Source organism: Drosophila erecta, unplaced genomic scaffold, assembly GCF_003286155.1.
Source record: "Drosophila erecta strain 14021-0224.00,06,07 unplaced genomic scaffold, DereRS2 tig00000055-arrow-pilon, whole genome shotgun sequence".
NCBI classification, from domain to species: domain Eukaryota; kingdom Metazoa; phylum Arthropoda; class Insecta; order Diptera; family Drosophilidae; genus Drosophila; species Drosophila erecta.
In genome coordinates this window covers 8,470,482-8,489,293 of record NW_020825200.1, presented here as the reverse complement: position 1 = coordinate 8,489,293, position 18,812 = coordinate 8,470,482, and the positions used below count along the sequence as shown (strand labels likewise).

The 18,812-nt window shown below is 42.1% G+C and overlaps 5 protein-coding genes across 8 annotated transcripts; 3 read left to right on the top strand and 2 right to left on the bottom strand.

Moving 5' to 3' along the window:
- Positions 1-164: 164 nt before the first annotated feature.
- LOC6543244 (histidine decarboxylase) lies at positions 165-4,458 on the top strand. The gene is made up of 8 exons (XM_026978507.1): positions 165-194; positions 695-1,273; positions 1,491-1,600; positions 1,771-1,824; positions 1,987-2,680; positions 3,001-3,146; positions 3,201-3,429; positions 3,703-4,458. Exons 1-8 carry the CDS (start codon positions 167-169, stop codon positions 4,404-4,406), a joined length of 2,544 nt encoding a protein of 847 aa, XP_026834308.1. The 5' UTR covers positions 165-166; the 3' UTR covers positions 4,407-4,458.
- Positions 4,459-4,619: 161 nt separating this feature from the next.
- On the bottom strand, positions 4,620-6,286 carry LOC6541672. The gene is made up of 5 exons (XM_001969041.3): positions 6,054-6,286; positions 5,861-6,005; positions 5,679-5,804; positions 5,470-5,619; positions 4,620-5,409 (listed from the first exon to the last, which is right to left on the bottom strand). Exons 1-5 carry the CDS (start codon positions 6,179-6,181, stop codon positions 5,086-5,088), a joined length of 873 nt encoding a protein of 290 aa, XP_001969077.1. The 5' UTR covers positions 6,182-6,286; the 3' UTR covers positions 4,620-5,085.
- A 192-nt stretch (positions 6,287-6,478) lies between these two features.
- LOC6542483 lies at positions 6,479-8,003 on the top strand. 2 transcript variants are annotated; one of them, XM_001969040.3, is made up of 6 exons: positions 6,479-6,624; positions 6,708-6,883; positions 6,952-7,102; positions 7,156-7,302; positions 7,352-7,489; positions 7,541-8,003. In XM_001969040.3, exons 2-6 carry the CDS (start codon positions 6,771-6,773, stop codon positions 7,757-7,759), a joined length of 768 nt encoding a protein of 255 aa, XP_001969076.1. In that variant the 5' UTR covers positions 6,479-6,624; positions 6,708-6,770; the 3' UTR covers positions 7,760-8,003. The 2 variants fall into 2 exon arrangements, with proteins under 2 accessions (XP_001969076.1, XP_026834309.1); XM_026978508.1 differs by lacking the exon at positions 6,479-6,624 and having other exon boundaries at positions 6,859-6,894; positions 7,541-7,956.
- A 28-nt stretch (positions 8,004-8,031) lies between these two features.
- LOC6541880 (synaptobrevin) lies at positions 8,032-10,875 on the bottom strand. 3 transcript variants are annotated; one of them, XM_015159885.2, is made up of 4 exons: positions 10,710-10,843; positions 10,387-10,443; positions 9,366-9,703; positions 8,032-8,422 (listed from the first exon to the last, which is right to left on the bottom strand). In XM_015159885.2, the coding sequence occupies exons 2-4, from the start codon at positions 10,431-10,433 to the stop codon at positions 8,346-8,348; spliced, it is 462 nt and encodes a 153-aa protein (XP_015015371.1). In that variant the 5' UTR covers positions 10,434-10,443; positions 10,710-10,843; the 3' UTR covers positions 8,032-8,345. The 3 variants fall into 3 exon arrangements, with proteins under 3 accessions (XP_015015371.1, XP_015015372.1, XP_015015373.1); XM_015159886.2 differs by having other exon boundaries at positions 8,148-8,422; positions 9,366-9,631; XM_015159887.2 differs by lacking the exon at positions 8,032-8,422 and adding an exon at positions 9,032-9,078 and having other exon boundaries at positions 10,710-10,875.
- A 621-nt stretch (positions 10,876-11,496) lies between these two features.
- LOC6543177 (chondroitin sulfate N-acetylgalactosaminyltransferase 1) lies at positions 11,497-17,922 on the top strand. The gene is made up of 4 exons (XM_001969038.3): positions 11,497-12,559; positions 16,572-16,708; positions 16,773-17,075; positions 17,140-17,922. The coding sequence occupies exons 1-4, from the start codon at positions 11,521-11,523 to the stop codon at positions 17,281-17,283; spliced, it is 1,623 nt and encodes a 540-aa protein (XP_001969074.1). The 5' UTR covers positions 11,497-11,520; the 3' UTR covers positions 17,284-17,922.
- The last annotated feature ends 890 nt before the right edge of the window (positions 17,923-18,812 follow it).

Sequence of the window (18,812 nt, the reverse complement as noted above, 5' to 3'; positions counted from 1 at the left end):
TTGGCACAAGTCACCGAAAAATGGAGCTAGCCTAGCCAAGAGTCCAACAGGATTAGGCCAAACCCATTGCGAAACAAAGCGCCTGAAGATACATTTACAAGCCCCAATTGCGTGCGACAATTGCACAGTATTTACGTCAGCATCAGTTAAGTGAGGCGATTGCACCATGGACTTCAAGGAATACCGCCAAAGGGGTGAGTACTGCCCAAATCTGGGCCATAAAATGCACAGCGGCAGACGCGTGTAAGTAAATACCGGATGAAAATCCTATCCAAAGGGCCGTATATTTGATTGGCCCAAGGCGGCTTTGTCCCGGCCGTTTGTCTTCGTTTCCCGTAATTGAAATCCCACACACGGAGAAAACCCCAGCTATGCCGTATCATATTTTCAAATCAATTTTTATTGACATTTCCGAGCTTAAATGGCTGCTTTTGTCTAAAGCGTATGACAATTATTTATTCGCTACTTTTCGCTGAACAACAATATAATTTCAATTACACAATCAACATATGGTTAGTACACAGTATTTATTCACAACATATTTTACCTTTTAACTTTTATTTCAATCCTTAATGTCATCATAGGTTTTTCTCTTTCAGTACCTAAATATCTTCTAAATATTTTTGCAATCTAAGAATATTCTACCATAAATAGAAACAATATATATCAATTTCCATTTTATTTCCATTTACAGGCAAGGAGATGGTCGACTACATCGCAGACTATCTGGAGAACATCCGGGAGCGGCGAGTTTTTCCGGATGTAAGTCCCGGATATATGCGCCAGCTACTGCCGGAATCCGCTCCGATCGAGGGAGAACCGTGGCCGAAAATATTCTCGGATGTGGAGCGGATCGTGATGCCGGGCATAACCCACTGGCAGTCGCCCCACATGCACGCCTACTTTCCGGCCCTCAACTCCATGCCCTCGCTGCTGGGCGACATGTTGGCGGATGCGATTAACTGCCTGGGCTTCACTTGGGCAAGCTCGCCGGCCTGCACCGAACTGGAGATCATAGTGATGAACTGGCTGGGCAAGATGATCGGTCTGCCGGACGCCTTTCTCCACCTGAGCTCCCAAAGTCAGGGCGGCGGAGTGCTGCAGACCACGGCGAGTGAGGCTACCCTAGTTTGTCTGCTGGCGGGACGGACTCGGGCCATCCAGCGGTTCCATGAGCGACACCCTGGCTACCAGGATGCGGAGATTAACGCGCGGCTGGTGGCCTACTGCTCCGATCAGGCGCACTCCAGTGTGGAGAAGGCAGCGCTAATTGGTGGGTTTTACCTAACTGGCCTAGCTCCATTTACTTAGTTTAATAGTAATTGATTGTCAGGTGATCTCTTGATCTGATTACATGCCCTTCTAGCGTAAAGCATACACACTAACACTCCGATCCACATTCTCACTTGGTCGGCTCACTCGACCACAGCTAACTTTATTGTTTAAGCCGCTTACGGTTTAAGCCACACTCCCACTCTTTTGCTCCGCAGGACTCGTGAGGATGCGGTACATCGAGGCGGATGAGGACCTGGCGATGCGCGGCAAACTGTTGCGCGAGGCCATCGAGGATGACATTAAGCAGGGCCTGGTCCCCTTCTGGGTGAGTGGCAGTCTGTCAAAATTAATTGGCCCGCCCTCCGCAGCCAGCTGATTCCTGTTTTCTGATTCCCAACTCCCAACTCCCAACTGGAGAGCCCCAGATTCGCGACTCCCACTGGAGCCAATTAATACATGTCAGCATTTAAGTGTCCTGCGGTGGTTTATTTTTAGGTCTGCGCCACGCTCGGCACCACCGGCAGCTGCAGCTTCGATAACCTGGAGGAGGTGGGTGCTCTCGAAATAATTACAAGAAAATAGAATCATTCAACTGGCCACTAAACACATACCAGTGATATATAATTTTAATTAACTATAATTTACATATAGGATTTATATTTTCACTAGTTTGATGCCAAGCACCAAGTTTATATGATTTTGTTCCCTTAGATTGGCATCGTGTGCGCGGAGCACCGCCTGTGGCTCCACGTGGATGCCGCGTACGCCGGCAGCGCGTTCATCTGCCCGGAGTTTCGCACCTGGTTGCGTGGCATTGAGCGGGCGGATTCGATAGCCTTCAATCCGTCCAAGTGGCTGATGGTGCACTTCGATGCGACCGCATTGTGGGTTCGGGATAGCACTGCTGTCCACAGGACCTTCAATGTGGAGCCGTTGTATCTGCAGCACGAGAATTCTGGAGTGGCAGTGGACTTCATGCATTGGCAGATACCACTGAGTCGCCGATTCCGGGCTCTGAAGGTGTGGTTCGTCCTGCGATCCTATGGGATCAAGGGACTACAGCGCCACATCCGCGAAGGCGTTCGTTTGGCGCAGAAATTCGAGGCACTCGTCCTGGCCGATCACCGGTTCGAGTTGCCCGCCAAAAGGCATCTTGGACTGGTGGTATTTCGGATCCGCGGCGATAACGAGATCACCGAGAAGCTGCTGAAGAGGCTGAATCACCGCGGCAACCTTCACTGCATCCCCTCGTCGCTGAAGGGACAGTATGTCATCCGGTTCACCATCACCTCGACGCACACGACCTTGGACGATATCGTCAAGGATTGGATGGAGATCCGGCAGGTGGCCTCCACTGTGCTGGAGGAGATGAACATCACAATCTCGAACCGCGTCTATCTCAAGGGTAAACGCAAGGCCTGCCGGCTCAAGTAGCCACCGCTTCCGTTTCCGTTTTCGTTCCTGTTTCCGTTTCCGTTCCTGTTCATGTATTCAGCTTGTTAATGCACTCCGATCCACCCGCGATCGCTTTTTTTGAGTTTTGCTAATATACGGTTGAGCTTTGTTTGTATTCTACAGATTTCTGCTTTTTAGTTTTATTTGTAATTATTTATAAACACATTTGTATCGCCGTTAAGCAGAGAGTAAACCTCTTGTAGCATATTGTGGTCTAGCTTTCAGCCAAGGCAGTTAGACGTCTTCTAATCGCATCTTGTAACCCCGCAGAAACCAAGGAGAAAAACGAAGCTTTCGGCTCGAGTCTTCTGCTCTCCAATTCTCCGCTGTCGCCCAAGGTGGTTAACGGCTCCTTTGCGGCCATATTCGATGCGGATGAGTTTCTGGCCAAAACCTATGCCGGTGTTCGGATAGCGGTGAGTCGATATGGGTTAATTAAGCGCCCACTTTTTGGACTTACGGTATTCCAGCACCAGGAATCGCCATCGATGAGACGACGTGTGCGTGGCATCCTCATGTCGGGCAAGCAGTTCTCGCTGGATTCGCACATGGACGTGGTGGTTCAGACGACCCTGGACGCCGGCAATGGAGCCACTCGCACCAGCACCACCAACTCCTATGGCCGCACCACCTCCGCGGCCCAGGCAAACGCAGAGCGGCAGGCCAGCATCCAGGAGGACAACGAGGAGTCCCCGGAAGGTATGAAGCCCAGGTAGTGTACTCCGCTTTTTAGATATATCGCTAGAGCTAGTCAGCAATTGAGAGCCTCTTGCATAAAGCAGACCAGTGGTGTCGATTGACAATTTTACACATTCCTTATCACAGTATTCCTGTGGCAGGATAAGATTTGATAAGAAACACTTTCAAGGTGATTAATAATGAGACGGTCGCTTAAAATTAGTCCATGCGGCATTACTGGTCAACGTGTTAGAAACTCCTGCTAACCATTTCAGTAATCTAATTTTATTTTAGAAACTGAATTGCTGTCACTGTGCAGCACCAGCAATGCACCCACCCCCGAGCACGCCCACTCCCTATCCACTCCTAGTCGCAGTTGCAGCTCCAGCTCCCACTCACTGACCCACTCCCTCACCCAATCCTCGCCGCGGTCCTCACCCGTCAACCAATTCCGACCCATTACCTTGTGCGCAGTGCCCAGTCAGAGCCATCTTTCCATGCCCGTTGCCACGCCCCTGCCCAATCGCAATGTCACCGTGTCCGTGGATAGCCTCCTGACCCCGGTCACCACCTGCAACGTTTACCATGGCAAGCGGTTTCTGGAGCCCCTCGAGAATCTCGCCCAGACCAGTGCCTCCTTCAGCAGCAGCATCTTCCGCCTGCCGACGCCCCTGGCCACGCCCACCCAGGACTCGCTGGAGGATCCGGACTGGCCGGCGAAGACGTTCAGCCAGCTGCTGCTGGAGCGCTACTCCTCGCAGTCCCAATCCCTGGGCAATGACTCCTCGACGGAGAGTAGCAGTCTCAGCGGCGGTGCCACGCCCACGCCCACGCCCCTTAGCAGCCTGGATGAACTGGTGACGCCACTGCTACTGTCCTTCGCATCCCCCTCGCAGCCGATGCTCACCGCCCATGGCATTGGGGAGGGTCAGCGGGAGCGGGGCAGCGACTCGGATGCGACCGTTTGCTCGACAACCTCATCGATGGAGTCGCTTTAGGGATTGCCTTAAAATGTCCATATTATGTTTTACTATGCTAAGAATCTAAGGACAGAGTTAGTTATTTTTATGATCATTTTCTCTTACTATACATATTTAAAGAAGAAGTAGTTCATGAACTAACTACTCATATAATTTGTCTGAAGTTACATGTTTTATTTTGACCCTACACCTTTTCAATTTTTTTTGGTACCTCAATTCGATGTATATATTATTTTGATTGGGGAGAAGGGAAATCATCGAACACTGCTGTGCAATCAATCAATAATGCAATCAATCGTAATTCCAATCAATGTTGTGCCGTACGTTAATCTACAAAATATGCATGCCCATTACAATAAATTTCCTATTTTAAGCTAGCAATCGGTCAAGACTAAAACTCAACAACTTACCGGCTTACATATGTATCTCCATGTTTAATCGATTTCAGTGTGATTAAAGTTTCAAGGTTCTAGTTAAACACAAGCAAAATATTTGTTTTATTGCTGGCAGCATGTGCTGCTCTAAGCCCACTTTGGATTTTTGTTGTGTAGTCACAGTTTATTGGCGTCCTTAATTGACACTGATTACAAGTCGCTCAAGTTCCAAATCATGTCGATAATCCTGCAGTAAATTTGGTGCACTCGATCCCAAGGGGAGGAAAATGATCGTTTCGTCTCTGGAAGAACACGATGCACCCCTAGGCGGGTGATAGCTCTGGGTTACCACCTGGGGAGTTACCTTCTGGGGAGTTACCACCGCCCACTGCACTCGACCCACTGTCCTCGCCACTGTATTCCATGTAGACATCACCATTATCCGCCTGCACCCAGTTGCCTTCTAACGGAGATTCCGTGGTTTTCGCGGCCTTCGAAGCGATCCGGTAGACAATCTGTGCATAGAATGTGAGCAGGAAGATGATGATGAAGTCATGGAAGAGGATGAGCGAGGCCAGCAGGTGATCGTTCAGTCGCATCTCGGCAAAGCGTCCACCATTGATCGTCTGGGCATGGTACATCACGAACTAAGTGGTAATATGCAATCACCTTACGGCTCACAAGTAGTTCTAATTCCTAATTTTTACCAAGAGCACAATGATGCTTATGAAGATCTGGAATACCACGAAGGAGTACGGCATCTCGATCAGAATGTGCATCATGACAAAGAATACGGTGACGATCAGGAAAATAAAGGCCATTACAAACAGTATCACTACGTCCAATGTAAGATCGTGCTGGGAGAACGAATTCAAGCAAAAATAGCAGATATATATAGGTGTATCAAAAACCTTACTGGTATTATGGATCCCAGCAGCACAAACAGCAAGACCAATAGCACACAGATGAAAAACCACATTAACAAGTCTTGCCAAAGAGTTCTCGCCACCAGAGCGAATGTACCGATTATCACAAACTCCACCTAGCCAAGGGAATCCAGGTGGTAGATCAGGCAGCAAGTGGTCCTAGGATACTCACTATAAGCACGGCGATCAGCCAGTTGAGGCCAATGATGAAGCGGATCTTCTCGAAGAATATGAACAGCGTGACCATCACCATGGCCAGCGCGAAGAAGATCACGCTAATCCAGTAGTAGTTTTTGAAGACCACGGTTATGTCCGATCTGAAAGAGCAGAGCTTACACATGCACCCCAACAGCTTCCCAACTCACATCAGGCTGACCAGCAGCCACTGCAGCAGGGCCAGGACCATCCAGGCTATGGTCACCATGTAGACGACGCAGGCAAACTTCCGGCGGGCCCGCCGATATGCCTGCATTCTCTGGCGGCGGTCCTCCATGGCGGTGTGGGCGTGGCCCGGTTATCGTGTAGCAGTATGGAATACGGTAATAAACAATAACTAATCTCAAACCTAATGGAGAAGTCCAGGCCACTGTGATACGTGGTGATGCTCGCTAGATGAAATACGCACATTTGCGCACTCAGCACGAAGAACGAGGGTATGCACTATTCACAAACTTTCAGTTATTAAGAACTTCAGTTTACATATCAACAGCAAGCACAAAGACGTATATCGTCACATTATCTAAAGGATTATACTGGATTGACTTCAGAAACCTTTTCGAGAACACAGATATCTAAGATTTTTTAGGAACGCTTTCAAGGAATACAAAATCATTCCGTGCAATATGTAAAATGGGACTAAGTCAGTTACACAAAAGTATTATATGGCCGTACTTTACGGCTGCAAGGGACTTTCCACGCCACAAAATCAACAGCAAGGTAACCATTACCGGCCAAAACCATTACCGGCCTACCGCGACTCCGCTGGCGGGCAGAACAGTTGGCATTTATTTTTCTGATAGTTTGATGTTTTCTCATAAATTTAGATGTGAATCGAAACAAGCCAGTCCAGAGCGTCTGTACATATGTTGCGCGAAAACCCCCCACCGCGCCAAAAGAGTTGGGTGGGACCCACGTACAAAGTAACCATAATTATGCTTGTCATCGGACAGATTCAGGTGTCGATCATCATGGAGATGTGAGTATGAGGTCCTTGCTCTTGTCCTCCTGCCCTTGACAGACCCCTAAATGGATCTCCCTGCTCAGCTCGCCTCTGAAGGAATTTTTCGGGGAACGCTTCTACCTCAGTCTCGTGCAGTTTGTCATCAGCTTTCTGTCCATCCAGCTCTATGGATTCTTCTACAACATCATCGCCAAAAAGCCCATGTGGGTGCGGGTATTGGCGGGCCTCTGGACGGTAAGTATATGATCTCAACTGATTTCATCTAAATGCCATCTTTCAATCGCCAGTACGAGGTGAACACCATGTCGATCATGAAGCCCGCCAAACGAGCCCCTTATATAAGCCTCATCCTGTCCTTCTTCCTCACCTTCGCCATGATGATCGTCAGTATAATATACGGAAATAAGGCCGTCAAGCACCAGAGAGGCCTTTTCGTAAGTGAGGAACTTGTTGGCCCACCGTCACTTACCCCCTTTACCACAGACTTCCCGGCACAAGGTGATCCTGTGGAGCGAGCGGATATTTGTGCTCACCTGCTTTGGCATCATCGTATGTGCGGAGATGAAGCGTGTTATCATAGAGTTCCCTACCCTGCTAATATACACCATACTCTCGAGCGTGGTAAGCTGTTGCCCTATTAACGAATCAGTATTCCTCCAATTTGTCCAACAGTTCGTTGTAGTCTTTGCCGCTTCCATGCGAAGGCCGAACTTCTACCGTCAGGAGTCGGACGGGGATTACATACTGATCGGCCAGCTGTACTACCTCAACTTCTTTGCCCTGTACATGGGCTACGTGTGGACGACTGCCTCGTTTCTAGAACTGATGGAATGGAACGCGGACATTTATGACATATTCGTGCAACTCTTCTATCGGGAGAACATCGAATGAGTGGGACGCATGCGTGGACTATCGGAACAGCTGGGACAGAGTGTTTACGCGAGACTAGGCAGTTCCTGCGGCAATTGGTCAGTGCCTCGATGTCGATGGGGCAAGTTTGTCTGGGTGGCGCGACTGCTGTCGTCTTGATTCGATTCGGTTTGCCGGAAAATCGATAACTGTTTTCTTGGCACGCGCATCTTAAGCAAAAAACGCTGAATGTAAATAAATGGCTCTGTCCGCGAATCGTTTCGATAAAACTCCGGTGGACTTCATGGGATCGGTTAAAGTGTAGGTGGCATGATGTATTTTAAATTGGATGACATACACGTATATATAATTGTATATATGCAATACACATTAAGGGGACCTCTGGTCGCGGCTACAACACATAAAAATGTTAAGTTTACCATTAAGATTTAATAATTACAATCTGGTTAAATATATGCTAGACGCAATTTTAGTAAGTTATCCTTTTGATTTTCATCTCCCCGTTCTCCTATTGCGCAAAAAGACCAGAAAGGCTTCCGTCCCAGTTGTGTTTGTTTGGTCCTTTTCCATTTCGTATCCATGTGTTTACCTCGCTCCCTAGGAGGCTTTAGTGCGGCGGTGCTTGGGTGATGGCCTTGTTTCCTCCACCACTGCCGCTGTCACTGCTAGATGGCCAAACGGACACTAAAAAGGGAAATGCACAGTGTCAGAACTTTGTTTATATCAGATGCAGCGAGTTCCTCTTCATATCCTGTCCAGCAAACAACTTCTCGAAATTACATGAAATCGCAGGCTTCTTTAGTACGTCTACACAATCATTGCTTTAAGTTGACGAACGATTATTAATTAACTACTTTTAAAGTCAGCTTTTATACCTCTCGCTTTCAGCGCAGATTTAATTCATAATCCTCAAAGTTATTACCCCTTTTTTAAGTTTGAAATTACGTTTGAAATGTAGTTTTTCCAACATTGCACTACAAATACAATACTTTTAACTTCTTAATAGCTTTGCTGATACTACATATGTACATATGAACTTTATAGTTCACACACTTACGACATGGAGGTTCTAATCTTCCCACACAACAGACTAAACAAATATAATGATAATTAACACTTAGGACAGGCACAAAAACAACAATTACCTTTAGAGCGTTTAAGTTGCTTAACTTAAGACTTTTAAAAAATATAATATACAATTTAAGGTGTATATAGTAGGAGCCAGTACACGTAGACAAACGTGTTTAACAATTAATCTGAACCTTAACTTTGCTGATTGGGAAACGGAATTTGTTTTTCTGTGAGTGTGTGTGTTTAATTGTATCAATTGAAAAGCGACACTGCAAGTAAACAGAAATTCACAAGGGGTTCTCATCAGTACGATAGGAGTATCTGTTATTGGATTAGTTAGCTGCGAGCCACATGCATAAGTTGTTAGGACCGAAACCACAGGTTGTGCAAGATTAGGGCGTTTGCAGGGCGTCGACTTGCGTTACAGATATAACCATACCAACCCAAAACCAGCCACCTAGCTACAGTACTGATCTTTAGCCTGATCGAGAAAAACCGCAACCAGAAGCACCAGCAAGAGGCAAAAGCCGAAGCGGTATAAAATCGGTAAGCTTACCCAGAACGATGATGAGCAGCACAACGGCTATCACGCCCATGATAATCATCATTTTCATGTTTGCCCACCACTGCTTGCGCTTCAGCTTGCCGGCCTGCTGCTCGAACTGGGAAGCTCCCTGCTCCAGCTGGTCCGCACGCTCGCCCAGCTCCGATAGCTTCTGGTCCCGCTCCAGGACCTTCTCCACGTTCACACGCATAATCCCGACCACCTCGTCCACCTTGGCTTGGGTCTGCTGCAGCTTCTTCTGAGCCGCATTGTTGTTCCTGATTTGGTGGTCCCCGAATTGATTGTAGTTGTCGTCATTCGCGTTCGGCGGTGGCGGAAGTATGGGAAAACTGTACAATATTATGTGTGTTTGTGTTGGATGCTTACACTTGTTAAGAGCACCAGATGTGGATCACCAAGCTGTAGCGCACAAAAGCGTGAATCTTGAAGGCGTTTATCATCATCATAATTGTTATAATTATTTTCTTTGTGAGGCTATACAAATTTACCTTTCACGTTTTAATAATGGGACTTGTTCCTATACATATTTTCTTTCTTCTCAAAAATCTGATAGGTTCAATAAAACCTCACAATCTTAAGTGTTGTTAAAATTCTTTACATGTTTAACAAAAAAACAATGCAATGAGTAACATTCATTTGTTTTTCATAGCAGTTAAATGATACATCTAATGTATGTATTGATAACATTTAAGCATTGTTTCTTTATGAATATAAGCTACTGAAAAATGTTTTCAACTTTTTATCGAATGTAAACAATACTCCTTTGCTATTCGAGGTAATAGAATTAATATCACATTAATATCGCAACTTTAATGACCCCAATTGACTTCATACTACAACTGAAGCTATCGCTTGAGCAGCATGACGTTTAAGGTATTCCAAAGTGCGAAAGTAAAGCATGAAGCATACTTCCGGTTTGGCTTGGCCCATATGAGTCAGATGACGTCACTAGATGGGATTTTCCTCGCTTTTGTGCGCTGAGCCTGTTGATTCGATGGATTCCACCACTTACTCGTTGTTGTTGGATCCGGAGGGGGAGGGGGCTTCGTTGTTCTCCATTGCGAAGTTGCTGCGGGAAGAAAGTGAAGCAGAGAAAGGCCTTTATTGAATGTCTGGGTCATACAAGCTGCCGAAGTTGTTTAGATTACAGGTCCGAAAAGAAAAACAACAGAACGCAGTACACGCCTTATCTATTCGGTCTATGAATCACTCGATTTAGAGAAATGCCATCACCATCGCACGAAAAAATAACTTGTTGCATGCCGCACTGCCAACAAAGGCTGTTTACATGGGTGGAACACCACCCCCAGCCACCCACCACCCCCGAGCACCCACCTTGACAATGTGCTTGTAGAATACTGCTGTGTATTTCGGGTTTTCCACGGAAAACTGCGGCTGCTTTTTAAATAGCACTATTTTTTTGTAGAAATATCAGCTTGTGATCAGTGTGACCGTTGAACTATTAGAGCTGGAACCAAACCCGATAGATTATCGATACTATCGATGTTCACTGCAAGCGCTTTGTATATAAACAAAAATAAATTTATTAATCTTATAATAAACAAGTATTGGTATATTTAGAGTGTATCAGTAGCTAAATTATTTTTTCGAAATGTGAGACACAGGTGATAAGCATTTGCACTTGTTTTTCAACTTAGTTCGTTGCAGGTGTAGTTTGATTTACGCTTAAATTAAATTAAGTAGATATATTTTATTACTTAGATTAGCAATGTCACAAGCTGAGATCAAAGTTCTTTGCTCTAATTTAAATTTTATATTTTCCATAGAGATCAGGGGAAAATATTAATAACACACAAATGCTAAACTAGCACAGACTAGAACCACTGCACTGTTATACCGAGCTATGTATATGTCACATGTAATATTATTGTAGAATTCGAAAGCTATGTAGAATATTGTTCACACAACTCGTCACTAATTTTGGATCGGTAATATATAACCTGTTTTAGTTTTTCTTTCTGCCAATAGATGTCAAAGAAACTTAAAGGTGCTTTAATAGTAAAATATCAATAAATTAAAATGAAATTATATCCTACTACAGTTACTTGAAATAGATAACTACTAACACACAAAAATAATACATTTATTTTTTACAGGGTGAAAATCTTGTAAGGAACTATGGAAAATGCATAACTCCCTGGTGTCCAAGTTGCTGCTGCGGCTCCTGCTGCTCTTCGCTTTGGTGACAGGCGCCTCAATTGTGGTGCTCACGAAATGCGGATTCGATGAACTGACGACGAAGGAATCTCAAGCCAATAATCCGAGTGAGTCGAGCGGATTCAGTTACACCTTAAGCGAGCGGGAGGCGGAAATAGAGCGTCTGAAACAGGAGGTCCTGGCTCTCCGCACTCAAATCCTCTTTCTGCAGAATAATCGCAGTACTGCCAAGCCATCCAATGGCAGTCTTCAGTTGCAAGAAACCACCGTGGGTGCACCAACCGCTCCACTGGGTCACCATTACGACTGCAGCAGCTATATTCGCAAGCAGGTGGGCGCCGCAGAAATTCTACATGGACTGCCGCTGAACAACGAGTACGAGCTGATACCCTACAATCACTTCACCTTCACCCGGGTATATCCCATCGACTTGGGCCTGGGAAAGCGCGTGGTGGAGAAGCCCATCGGCTATCGACGACGTGACCTCATCGAGGCGGTAAACAAAGCGCTGGAGAGCCTGAACCGGAATCACTCAGCGAGGATACGAGCCAAGGGAGCTGGTTCAGCAGCGGCTTACGCCTCCGATGTGATCAAATACACCCTGGATGACTTTATCGAGGGCATATACCGCAATGAACCCACCACAGGCACCCAGTACGAGCTGTACTTCCAGAGTGTCAAGCACCAGGCGAGTCCTGTGCGGAGAGCCCTGGTCATGCGACCCTTCGCTCCTCTGCAAACGGTGCAGCTATCGGAGCTGTCCGCCACTGTGGACAATGGTAGTGTCCCTCCAACTCACAGCCCGCCCATAATCCACGTGATACTGCCGTTGGCTGGACGCCTGCACAGCTTTCGCAGCTTCCTGCAGATGTTCGCCAAGCTCGAGGATCGCCGCCTGGAGCTTATTGTGGTGTACTTTGGAACTAGCGGATTGGGGCAAGCTAAGAGCCTGGCTGGACGAACACAAAGGACTCAGTTCCTGGCACTCAATGAGACGTTCAGTAGGGGTAAGTACGCTTCTTTTAATATTTCAATTTTGATTTACTTTGCAGTGTCTCGTCCTTTTTATATTTGAGTGTAATTTGGTGTCAGTTGGGTTTGCATGTTCCTAATATCATTTTTGTAGTTTTTCTGATGTATGAAAAAAAAGTACGAAAAAATTAAAACAATGTACTCAGGCTGAACTTCTAAGCTCCATAACTCAACTTATCTTAATCGGATTTTGAAGTGGCATACCTCTAAATGTTTCTGGAGCAATTCTCTAAAAATATGCATTCAAATTTAGAAATTTATTTTTTTTTAATATTTTTGTAATTTTTCTGATGTTGAAATTGAACAAAGTTAAGAAATGTCCTAAGGCTGAAGTTCAAAACTCCATAACTGAACTTATATTAATCGGATTTTGAAGTGGCATACCTCTAAATGTTTCTAGCGCAATTGCATTCAAATTTAGAAATTTATTTTTTTTGAATTTTTTTGTAGTTTTTCTGGTGTGTAATGTCGAGTAATTCAAAAAAAAAATAAAAAATGTCCCAAAGCTGAACTTCTAGACTCCATAACTCAATTTATCTTAATCGGATTTTGAAGTGGCATACCTCTAAATGTTTCTGGCGCAATTCTCTAAAAATTTGCATTCAAATTTAGAAATTTATTTTTTTTTTAATTTTTTTGTCTTTTTTTTGATGTTATGATGTTGTAGAAATTCAAGAATATTAAGAAATGCCCCAAATCCGAAGTTCTAGACTCCATAACTCAACTTATCTTAATCCGATTTTGAAGTGGCATACCTCTAAATGTTTCTGGAGCTATTCTCTAAAAAACTGCATTAAAATTTAGAAATTTTTTTTTTTTTAATTTTTTTGTCTTTTTTTTGATGTTATGATGTTGTAGAAATTCAAGAATATTAAGAAATGCCCCAAATCCGAAGTTCTAGACTCCATAACTCAACTTATCTTAATCCGATTTTGAAGTGGCATACCTCTAAATGTTTCTGGAGCTATTCTCTAAAAAACTGCATTCAAATTTAGAATTTTTTTTTTTTTTATTTTTTTGTCTTTTTTTTGATGTTGTAGAAATTCAAGAATATTAAGAAATGCCTCAAATCCGAAGTTCTAGACTCCATAACTCAACTTATCTTAATCCGATTTTGAAGTGGCATACCTCTAAATGTTTCTGGAGCTATTCTCTAAAAAACTGCATTAAAATTTAGAAATTTTTTTTTTTTTAATTTTTTTGTCTATTTTTTGATGTTATGATGTTGTAGAAATTCAAGAATATTAAGAAATGCCCCAAATCCGAAGTTCTAGACTCCATAACTCAACTTATCTTAATCCGATTTTGAAGTGGCATACCTCTAAATGTTTCTGGAGCTATTCTCTAAAAAACTGCATTCAAATTTAGAATTTTTTTTTTTTTAATTTTTTTGTCTTTTTTTTGATGTTGTAGAAATTCAAGAATATTAAGAAATGCCCCAAATCCGAAGTTCTAGACTCCATAACTCAACTTATCTTAATCCGATTTTGAAGTGGCATACCTCTAAATGTTTCTGGAGCTATTCTCTAAAAAACTACATTAAAATTTAGAAATTTATTTTTTTTTAATTTTTTTGTAATTTTTCTGATGTGCAAATTCGAAAAAATGAAAACAATGTACTCAGGCTGAACTTCTAAGCTCCATAACTCAACTTATCTTAATCGGATTTTGAAGTGGCATACCTCTAAATGTTTCTGGCGCAATTCTCTAAATTTCTGCATTCAAATTTAGAAATTTATTTTTTTTTAATTTTTTTGTAGTTTTTCTGGTGTGTAATGTCGAGTAATTCAAAAAAAAAAAAATAAAAAATGTCCCAAAGCTGAACTTCTAGACTCCATAACTCAATTTATCTTAATCGGATTTTGAAGTGGCATACCTCTAAATGTTTCTGGCGCAATTCTCTAAAAATTTGCATTTAAATTTAGAAATTTATTTTTTTTTAATTTTTTTGTAATTTTTCTGATGTGCAAATTCGAAAAAATGAAAACAATGTACTCAGGCTGAACTTCTAAGCTCCATAACTCAACTTGTCTTAATCGGATTTTGAAGTGGCATACCTCTAAATGTTTCTGGAGCAATTCTCTAAATTTCTGCATTCAAATTTAGAAATTTATTTTTTTTTAATTTTTTTGTAATTTTTCTGATGTGCAAATTCGAAAAAATGAAAACAATGTACTCAGGCTGAACTTCTAAGCTCCATAACTCAACTTATCTTAATCGGATTTTGAAGTGGCATACCTCTAAATGTTTCTGGAGCAATTCTCTAAATTTTTGCATTCAAATTTAGAAATTTATTTTTTTTGAATTTTTTTGTAATTTTTCTGATGTGCAAATTCGAAAAAATGAAAACAATGTACTCAGGCTGAACTTCTAAGCTTCATAACTCAACTTATCTTAATCGGATTTTGAAGTGGCATACCTCTCAATGTTTCTGGAGCAATTCTCTAAATTTCTGCATTCAAATTTAGAAATTTATTTTTTTTGAATTTTTTTGTAATTTTTCTGATGTGCAAATTCGAAAAAATGAAAACAATGTACTCAGGCTGAACTTCTAAGCTCCATAACTCAACTTATCTTAATCGGATTTTGAAGTGGCATACCTCTCAATGTTTCTGGAGCAATTCTCTAAATTTCTGCATTCAAATTTAGAAATTTATTTTTTTTTTAATTTTTTTGTAATTTTTCTGATGTGCAAATTCGAAAAAATGAAAACAATGTACTCAGGCTGAACTTCTAAGCTCCATAACTCAACTTATCTTAATCGGATTTTGAAGTGGCATACCTCTCAATGTTTCTGGAGCAATTCTCTAAATTTCTGCATTCAAATTTAGAAATTTATTTTTTTTTAATTTTTTTGTAATTTTTCTGATGTGCAAATTCGAAAAAATGAAAACAATGTACTCAGGCTGAACTTCTAAGCTCCATAACTCAACTTATCTTAATCGGATTTTGAAGTGGCATACCTCTAAATGTTTCTGGAGCAATTCTCTAAATTTCTGCATTCAAATTTAGAAATTTATTTTTTTTGAATTTTTTTGTAGTTTTTCTGGTGTGTAATGTCGGGTAATTCAAAAAAAAAAAATAAAAAATGTCCCAAAGCTGAACTTCTAGACTCCATAACTCAATTTATCTTAATCAGATTTGGAAGTGGCATACCTCTAAATGTTTCTGGCGCAATTCTCTAAAAATTTGCATTCAAATTTAGAAATTTATTTTTTTTAAATTTTTTTGTAATTTTTCTGATGTGCAAATTCGAAAAAATGAAAACAATGTACTCAGGCTGAACTTCTAAGCTCCATAACTCAACTTATCTTAATCGGATTTTGAAGTGGCATACCTCTCAATGTTTCTGGAGCAATTCTCTAAATTTCTGCATTCAAATTTAGAAATTTATTTTTTTTTAATTTTTTTGTAATTTTTCTGATGTGCAAATTCGAAAAAATGAAAACAATGTACTCAGGCTGAACTTCTAAGCTCCATAACTCAACTTATCTTAATCGGATTTTGAAGTGGCATACCTCTAAATGTTTCTGGAGCAATTCTCTAAATTTCTGCATTCAAATTTAGAAATTTATTTTTTTTGAATTTTTTTGTAATTTTTCTGATGTGCAAATTCGAAAAAATGAAAACAATGTACTCAGGCTGAACTTCTAAGCTCCATAACTCAACTTATCTTAATCGGATTTTGAAGTGGCATACCTCTAAATGTTTCTGGAGCAATTCTCTAAATTTCTGCATTCAAATTTAGAAATTTATTTTTTTTTAATTTTTTTTTGTAGTTTTTCTGGTGTGTAATGTCGAGTAATTCAAAAAAAAAATAAAAAATGTCCCAAAGCTGAACTTCTAGACTCCATAACTCAATTTATCTTAATCGGAGTTGGAAGTGGCATACCTCTAAATGTTTCTGGCGCAATTCTCTAAATGTCTGCATTAAAATATAGAAATTTATGTTTTTTTTAATTTTCTGATGTATGATGTTGCTTACAGCCAAAGCATTAAGACTGGGAGCAGAGCACATTCAACCTGCAACGGAGGACGTGCTGCTCTTCATGTGTGACGTGGACATAATGTTCACGACCAAATTCCTGGAGCGCTGTCGCTGGAATACCGCGCCCGGAAAGAAGGTAAATATAGTTGCTATTTAAAAAATACATTTTAAATGCATTAATACTTCTGTTAAATGCTCAGGTCTACTACCCCGTGGTATTTAGCCTGTACAATCCGCATGTGGTGTACTCTCTGCAGGGCAAATCCTTGCCCAGCGAAGAGGAGCAGCTGGTGATCTCGAGGGACACCGGATTCTGGCGGGACTTTGGCTACGGGATGACGTGCCAGTACCGCTCGAACTTCCTAAAGGTGCGCGGCTTCGACGAGGAGGAGATTGTGGGCTGGGGCGGCGAGGATGTGATGCTGTACCGAAAGTATGTTCGCTCCAAAATCAAGATAATCAGGGCCACCGATCCGGGCATCTTCCATCGCTGGCACACCAAGGTATACCCATGGCATACCCATCCAATTTCAACCCCTTGGATCTACCAAGTTCTCTGTTTCACAGATCTGCTCCAGTTCCCTGACAGCCGATCAGTACCGCGCCTGCATTCGATCGAGGGCTTTGAACGAGGCCTCGCACGCACAACTCGGATTCCTGGCCTTCCGGGATGATATAGCCGCGGCTAATGCCGCAAAGATTACGTCTTGATACGCGACTATGCCCCATGTTTCCCCCATCGCTTGGCTTCTCTACTTGAAAGTGTGTGAAAGGAGAGCAGTGATATAGTTTTAATATCTAGGATTTTCTACTCATTATAGCTTATTTATCTATTGCGTTTCATTATACAATTGTGTGATTTCATTTATTGCCAGCGAAGTATTAGTAATTCAATGTATTGTTTTAGATAGAATATACAATATTGTGATATCTATTTTATGCTTCAGTTAATCAGTTTTTAAATCAATTTTAATTTACAAAATTTTTAACAGACCACTGCCACTGTATCACACATGCAAACACACGTACTTACTGTAGGCCATAAAGTATGTACAACTTGAGACAATAACTCGTATTTAGCCGAATCGTTGAATTAGCTTAATTGTTGATCTTATTGCGCCCTCCAGGGCACACACACACACATATACAAAGATGAAGACAAATCGCACAGTACACGTACACATCACAAATTGTTCTTCCATGAAGCGAACTAGATGCAATCTCCAAAGCCCAAGAAAATATATATTTACGAGTACCATATCGAATATGTATCTCAAACTGAGCCTAGCAATTCTGCCAGATTGTTGCGCGCTTTGTAAAAACTAAATTAAATCGTTTAATTAAACTTGTCGCCTGGCTGTTGTTGTTTTTTGCCGGTGGGTTAGCTCTTTATGGCCAATGCCAACGACCTTTGCCTGGGGTTCAGTGAGCATGCAGACCAAGAAGGTGATCCATGGCGCCACCTTTATACCTCGGATGAACCCCTACTCAGGTAATTTGTCATGCTCGATAGCGGAGATTCTTCTTCGGCAAATTGATTTGATACAACGGTCCTCCACTCTTATAGAAATTTTATTTAAGTACTTTAACGATTTACCTGTATTATTTGAACGTTCTTCCGTACGGAAAATAAAATAAGTCAGAGAAGCGTTTTAAAGGAAATGTAATTAATTTTAATAACTGAGATTTCATAGCAGTATGATACATCTATAAATAATTTTGGCATGAAAGAGTGCAAATTTAGTGAATACATTTCCGCAAGCTCCCACGTATTCCTCAAATATTATATATTTGAATAAAACTACTAATAGCTGGTGTGAGGTGTACAATGCAAACTTTTATTACAAATTATTTTGTTCTTTCTTCTTAAGTAAGCCATGATAGAAATTGATTCTAGCATACTGTTTCTTAAAAGTCTTTTAGGGTATTTTAAGTCTCTGGCAGACTGCATAAGATTTCTTCAGTTGGGACGTCAGGTGGAAAGTCTTTTCATGGTCACGGTCGCGGATTATGTAAGCGCTGAAAAGCGTGTTGTTCCAGTTGCCGGTGGAAATGCTAATCTCGTGCTTAGACCTAAAGCAGATCTTAGTCACTCAAATGCCGAGAAGCCGGAATAATCCGCGATAATTTCACAGGAGTGTTCGCGGGGCATTACGCAACAGAGGCATAATTAGCAAGCTTCTCGATGAGACAATCAAGGCGTTTCTTGGGCACATCCTCCTTGTCATTCTCCGAATGCC

Coding starts and splice junctions, on each gene's coding strand:
- LOC6543244 (XM_026978507.1), top strand. CDS start 167: ATGGACTTCAAGGAATACCGCCAAAGGG. Junction 195..694: donor CAAGGAATACCGCCAAAGGG/GTGAGTACTGCC, acceptor TTCCATTTACAG/GCAAGGAGATGGTCGACTAC. Junction 3,430..3,702: donor CAACGAGGAGTCCCCGGAAG/GTATGAAGCCCA, acceptor ATTTTATTTTAG/AAACTGAATTGCTGTCACTG.
- LOC6541672 (XM_001969041.3), bottom strand. CDS start 6,181: ATGGAGGACCGCCGCCAGAGAATGCAGGCATATCGGCGGGCCCGCCGG. Junction 5,805..5,860: donor GGCTGATCGCCGTGCTTATA/GTGAGTATCCTA, acceptor TCCCTTGGCTAG/GTGGAGTTTGTGATAATCGG. Junction 5,410..5,469: donor TAAGCATCATTGTGCTCTTG/GTAAAAATTAGG, acceptor ATTACCACTTAG/TTCGTGATGTACCATGCCCA.
- LOC6542483 (XM_001969040.3), top strand. CDS start 6,771: ATGTTGCGCGAAAACCCCCCACCGCGCCAAAAGAGTTGGGTGGGACCC. Junction 7,103..7,155: donor TATTGGCGGGCCTCTGGACG/GTAAGTATATGA, acceptor TTCAATCGCCAG/TACGAGGTGAACACCATGTC. Junction 7,490..7,540: donor ACACCATACTCTCGAGCGTG/GTAAGCTGTTGC, acceptor TTTGTCCAACAG/TTCGTTGTAGTCTTTGCCGC.
- LOC6541880 (XM_015159885.2), bottom strand. CDS start 10,433: ATGGAGAACAACGAAGCCCCCTCCCCCTCCGGATCCAACAACAACGA. Junction 9,704..10,386: donor TCCGGATCCAACAACAACGA/GTAAGTGGTGGA, acceptor AATATTGTACAG/TTTTCCCATACTTCCGCCAC. Junction 8,423..9,365: donor GCTGCTCATCATCGTTCTGG/GTAAGCTTACCG, acceptor TTCCCTTTTTAG/TGTCCGTTTGGCCATCTAGC.
- LOC6543177 (XM_001969038.3), top strand. CDS start 11,521: ATGCATAACTCCCTGGTGTCCAAGTTGCTGCTGCGGCTCCTGCTGCTC. Junction 16,709..16,772: donor ATACCGCGCCCGGAAAGAAG/GTAAATATAGTT, acceptor TTAAATGCTCAG/GTCTACTACCCCGTGGTATT. Junction 17,076..17,139: donor TCCATCGCTGGCACACCAAG/GTATACCCATGG, acceptor TCTGTTTCACAG/ATCTGCTCCAGTTCCCTGAC.